We start from the raw sequence: 6,325 nt of genomic DNA on the forward strand, positions 1-6,325 counted from the left end.
GAATTTTTTTCCGAATTTATCGCATTTCTCATTAAAGTTATTTGAAATAAATGTATGTTTTTTATTTGGATTTTTTTTTTCATTGATTAGCATATGAATCCATCACCCCTGACATAAATTTTATTAGCTTGTCAGACACGCATCCACTGCGTAACTCTGAAGAGATTTGTTTTATCTTTTTAGGTCTGACTGACTCAAGTAGACGCATTTCCTCATGGCATACCGAGTCTATAGATTACCATAAGCTTCCCCTATTCGATGCTGCTATGAAAAAGATGAGAAATTGTTTGTAAGTGATCGTTGTGGGGGTGTGTGAGTGTACTTGTACAAGAGGTGTGTGCCAATAAAAGATAAAAATTTGCAGCTTATGCTGTACTCAGAGAGTCAGTATAAATCAAATTAATTGAAATCATTTCAGAAAATGGAAAATATGAATTCGATAAGCTGTGGCTTACATATCACAGAAAATTTTAATTGCTGAGCTAAATGCGGATGAGGTAAAGTATCAAAATTGAAGAACGCATTTCGTATGCAATTACAGAATCTAGCTGTCAATTATCTGAGCTAATAAGTGACAAATAAGTGTGGAATCCTCCACCTAATGATTACACTAGAGTATATATACATGTTCATTCCAAAGAATTGCATGATTAATTGCGATGTATATGATTGCGTGGGGATACAAGATTGAATGCGATAAATAGCGTTCAATATAAACGCAACATCATGCCTTCAATCAATGAAAAGAGAATTAGAACTATTTACTTTTTTTGGGAAACTAAACAATTAACTGACCCATATTACACCAGTATGTTTTTAGGTAAACCTCAACATCTCTCCCGCAGGATAAGGCGAGATGTCTCTTATGCGCTGATATTCTGATGTTCCCAGCCCTATCGAAATATCCTCCTACAAAGTTTGACTAAATAGTCATGTATGGTTTCAGTTTTCAAATACTTCATTATGTCAAGATTTCTGACAATATCATCGTGTCCCCATACATCTCCGAAGTATTTTATTTTTTTGCACTTGTAACTGTTTTATGACAGAGGGTTTTGCTATGCAAAAGCATGGTACTGCATAGCACATAATGGGTCTAATGACCGACTTGCACATAATGGTTTTATTTTTGAGGCTGAGTGCAGAGCGTGTGTAACAGATTCTGTTTAGAAGGCCTGCAGCTTTAGCGGCTCGAACTTTCGTCTCATGAATGTGAGCTTTGAAATTGAACTTTTTATCCAAAATATGTAGCACCAAGATATTTTGTCTGAGACTGATTATTGTATGATGTGCCCTTACTGTGATAATGGTGTTCGGCGGGAGTTTCCTTCTTGCAAACCATTTGAAGTTACATTTTTAGACCACTTCATGATGTAGCTGGCACCAGATCTCGACCCTTCGGACCATTTCTTGCAACTTCCTCAGAGCTTGCTCAGGGTACTTGGATGTCATCGGGATTTTCGAGTCGTAAACATAAGAAGCTGATTCCTCTTTGTGGAGCCGGAAAAACGTTAATGAAAATATTGAAGAGTATTTGGCCAATTTACTGACCCTTGACAAATAGATGCCTTAAGTGGGCGTCGAGTAAAGAGGGTGTTTTTGATACGAACCTGAAAAGTCCTAATACCCTTATGTAGCTATGAACCATATGTATAAATTGGGCGGGAACCTTCTTAGTATCATAATGATAATGAGTGTTGAGTGCTTAAGCTTATCGAAGACTTTCCGTATGTCTGAATCAAAACATGCTACATAATCCTTGTGGATGAAAGCGTCTTGTATGCATTCTACAACACGGACCAGTTGCGTTACACAAGAATGTCCGTTACGAAAGGCATGTTGCTTATCTCGAATAAAGTTATTACCCTTGAGATACATAGATAATGGCGCTTCAAAGACTCGTTCAAAAATGTTTGACAATCCCGTGAGCAAGCTGATCAGGCGAAAATCATTCACAAATAGACATACCTCCCTTGTTTTTGGAATGATTTTGATGATGGCATGTTTTCAGATAGAAAGGAAATGACAAGTTTTCACCATGCCATTAAAGATGTTTACCAATGTGGTTATGATATTAGATGGAAGAACCTTCAAAGTTGTGTGTGTAATATAATCATACCCGGGGGCTTTTTTATCTTTAAGATTCTTAATTATCTCAAGGATCTCATCACTATCAGTGGGAGCTGCTGTCAAGATGTTATGTGGTTGATTGTTTTGTAGAAAGTTGTTTTGACAACTTGTTCAAAATCTGCTTCTGCAATAAGCGGCTGGCTACTGTTTGGTGAAAGCTGGTCTTCATATGTGTTAGCGAATGACTTCCGCTATCTCTTCATCAGTGTATACAAGACCATGTGTATCATGTATTCTGTTAATGTTGATGGCTCTAGGCTTACAAATTCTAATCAATTTCCAGAGAGACCCATCCGAAACATCAATCTCATCAAGAAAATCATTTCACCTCTGAGAGTGGTATTCCTTGAGGCTGTTTCTTATTTCTCTGGATATACGGTTCAGCATATTACGGAGATGGAGTCTCTCGTACTCTGTACTCGTCTTCTGAGTTGATTTTTGAATTTTACACTTCAATTCCTCAGGGATGTCTTACTTTTTAAAGGACTTAATACGCCTTGCCGAACTATTTACGGCATTTTGAATCACTTCAGTAATTTTCTCTCTGCTGCTATATCAATGTTCACCTTTGTCAAACTATTGATCTCAATTCCTGGTTCATTTTCTAGTGTTGTTCGGACGTTAGTCCAATCTGTACGTAGCGTGGATGGAATTTGATAAAAATGATACCACTGTCAATTTCAAAGAGAACCAGATTATAGTCAGATCCAAGAGCACTGAGCACCTCAATGGTGACTCCGTGTAATAGGTTTTTTTTTGTCAAACCAAAGTCAAGTATATCTGACCTGTGCTAAATGTTGTAGGGATAATGTGTGGGTGATGGTAGTGCATAAGCTCATATTTGAATGACAAAAATTTGCGTGCACCCTCCCATCCTGATTTGTTGTGATGCTATTGAAAAGTAGGTTCTATGAGTTTAAATCACCAAATATTTTAAAAATTCATAAAAATTGAAGGAGGTATATTAATGCGGGTTCTGAAAAGTTATTCTCACGAAAGGGGAATTTTTTTTTCCTGTACAGAAAAAAAATTCTTTAATTTTTTGTCGATAAAAGGCGCTGCATGGAGAAAAGCACTGCAAATATGCAAATCAGAGCCTGGTCGTGCTCGGCCGGTTCTGTTCTTTTGGTGAAGTAACTCCACCTCAGCCACGAATCAGCGGCTGAAGCTTTAAGAATGTTTCGGACACACAAGAGAATAAAGAAAGATTCAGGTCCGGAATACTGTGATTTGATTTTGTGAATCGCTCTCCATCGATGAGAATTCCAACTAAAACTTTCCAGTCAAAAAAAAAAAAATCTCCCTTTTTGAGAATAACTTTTCGCAAACCGCAATGCCTTCAATTTTCATGAAATTTCAAACTATTTACGAATTTATGTGACACTCTCTAGATATCCTTGCATGAAATATGTCTTGGATAATTTTTGAAGCCTGAATTCATATTTTGCCTGTAAATTTATTTTTTCTTCAGTAAGCTGGAAACGGGAATATCCTGAACTTAATACCCAAAATAATACACGTCTTTCCTGGCATAGATTAAATTCGAGTACATCTCGGAATATTTCCACGCACGATGAGAATAGCAATAACATGACCCCTCGGGACATCCAACACACAAAGATATGGTCCGTCATGAATCGAAGTTTGAAGTCCAGAACAAACACCTATCCGATGGAATCGAAGCGAACGAATTCAATAACGGGAACAACTCGAGCAGCCACGTGTGTTTGTGTGTGCGTGTTCCAGAATCCTCCGTCCTGCGATCAACGTCATCCGCTAAATACAAATACATGGAAATCAAAGTATGGAACCCAACAGGCATATCTCTCCCCGAAACCGATCAATCCTCCGTAAAATTCCATCGCTACACAATAGCGATGCAAAAGGCAGCCTCTGTCTGAAAGCCATTACGACGGCCGTTGTTTTGACAAACTTTTGAATAATAAACGCATTCCATCAGGATGGCCTCATATTCCACGCGAGCGAAGTAATTAGCCACATGGATGGTCATAATAATTTCTAGGAAAATAAACTCACATACACCTTTATATACAAATTAGAGTGCATTGCTTTGAAAAAAGTGCGATTTCCGTTGATTTAAAGGATAATTTAATTAATTTTGAAAGTGCTTTTCTCTCAGGTTATCGAATATAATTCGTTTCGGTTTTAAAGGCAAAAAACATGCTTTCACATTAAATTCTGCTGTATAATTTTTTTTAGTATATTAATTTGAAATGTTTTCGAGTGAGATAATTGTTTTCCCATTTCAAAGAAGCGAATTAAGAATAATAATTTTAGAGACTATGAACTTCCGAAAGATTTTCAATTACACGCGTCAACGATTTCATCACTTGTTTTCGTTCCTAATTACTAAGCAATACCAATGTGGACTTCAAGAATGAATGTTAAAAATATATTTAAGTATATGGGTTGATGATGATAAGGGCTAAAATCTAAACCCTTGTAGAACTCGCTTAAAACCTTACATGTTTTTTTTGTATTAATTGTTTAATTTGGTTGTGAGAAAAATTGGAAAGAACGGCTGATCGACATCAATGTTGACATTAAAATCTAAAATATATTAATGGATCTGTTTTAATGGATTTTATAGCTATTAAGGCGACTGCCTGCCTTCAGATGACGAATTTCGTCAAAATTTCCGATTTATTTTCTGTTGTTGTTTATTCATTTGAAGTGCACTCTTGTTCTAAAATCCAAAACTGTTTCACTTTTGTCTCTCAATAACTAGAAACAAAGTTACTTCCAATTACGTAAAATGAATTTAATTATCTTAGTTCGACAGTGAAATCTTCGAATGTGTTTTCTAAAGAGATTTGTAATTTTTTGCGTGAAATGACAAACATGCACAAGGGAAATGAACAGCTTATAATAATTTCGTTACCTGTTTTGTCCGGATAATTGTATAATGATTGCATGTTCAAGCAATCTGATTCCGTCGTCACTGCACGATGTTGCATAGAGTAATCCATCGGGTAAATTTCGTCAAGGAACAGTCACTTTCAGTCTAAATCTAGTTTCGTGAGACTACGAGATTCGATGAGTAATCTTTCCAAATGATGATGATGCGATGGATCATATAGAGTGTCTCGAACACATTATTCAATTATCCATACATGCTATTGAACAGTGGAATTGTTGTCATAACTTTGTATGTAGCTATAGTATCAAGGAATTTGATAGTTGCATATCAAAGCATTCGGTACCCGGAATCCAAAGCTGCTACTTTCGTTATAAACAAGATCATTATGTATCGCTTTGACGATATTGTTTGGTGATTCGGAATTGGGGGAAACGAAATCCAGAGATATTTTGTGAGTTTCCGTTCATCACTGAATCATTTCTACCTCTCAAATGCGATCCGTCGAAAAAATATCTACCCTTTAATGTTTGCTTTCTTATCAACGAAATGCCGATATTCCGCCAATAAACACTCATCACACTTCCTTTTTCTACGCAAGTACCGCACCTTATCCGCGATTCACACACAATATTTACTTATGATTTTATTTTTTATTTATTTATACTTCTCGTCGACGATAAAAGGAAATCATTTCATCATTGATAAAAAAAACCATCCGCTGAGAAATATCTTCATTCAAAAAAATTTCAATACACACGGACGTAAGTATGCATACTTCCTACCTATAAGTCCACAAAAGCGTTACGATTGACATATCGAAGAACTTTTATATTATACTGCGTAATAACCTTTAATAACAGATTCTCAATTCTCTTTCTACCGCTGCTGTATGTCTCTCTATGTCATAACTAACTTTCCGAAAGCTTGAGTGTCTGATAGATTTCGCGCTTAATCTCCGTGTGTTTTCCACCGGAAAAGCATCAAAGATTGCACGACATCATCTCCTGTGTGTGTGTATGTGCATTTTCTAATATTCGTCGAGCTTTCGCCGTGATCATCATCGTCATCTGCGTGGCGAACTTGTCCTTTTAATTTCGTTATATTTGCTTTGTTTTCTGTATCTCTCGGCGAGAATAATGGAGTCGTTGTTAGTACGCGTTCTTCTCGGACACGTACAACACTTTTGGCACGGCTTTTTCCGGAGGCATGCGTGACACGAGTAATGAACTTCACCGACTAACGAAGCTGCAGGAAAAGTCTAAATCTTCTTTGTCATATTTTCAGGTATGAAGAATCCGGAGGATATTTCCCTCA

General features: G+C 36.7%; 1 protein-coding gene across 1 annotated transcript in view; it reads right to left on the bottom strand.

Moving 5' to 3' along the window:
- Positions 1 to 5,506, bottom strand: part of LOC149078577 (diuretic hormone receptor-like) — a 79,401-nt gene extending 73,895 nt beyond the window's left edge. Inside the window, exon 1 of the mRNA XM_089240690.1 lies at positions 5,033 to 5,506. Within this exon, the coding sequence (XP_089096816.1) occupies positions 5,033 to 5,120 (88 nt within the window). The 5' untranslated portion in view covers positions 5,121 to 5,506. The remainder of the gene's footprint in view (positions 1 to 5,032) is intronic.
- Positions 5,507 to 6,325: the final 819 nt, after the last annotated feature.

This window comes from Pholcus phalangioides, unplaced genomic scaffold (genome assembly GCF_987345545.1).
Source record: "Pholcus phalangioides strain wild (caught in Gottingen) unplaced genomic scaffold, Ppha-v1.0 ptg000013l_1, whole genome shotgun sequence".
Classification (NCBI taxonomy): domain Eukaryota; kingdom Metazoa; phylum Arthropoda; class Arachnida; order Araneae; family Pholcidae; genus Pholcus; species Pholcus phalangioides.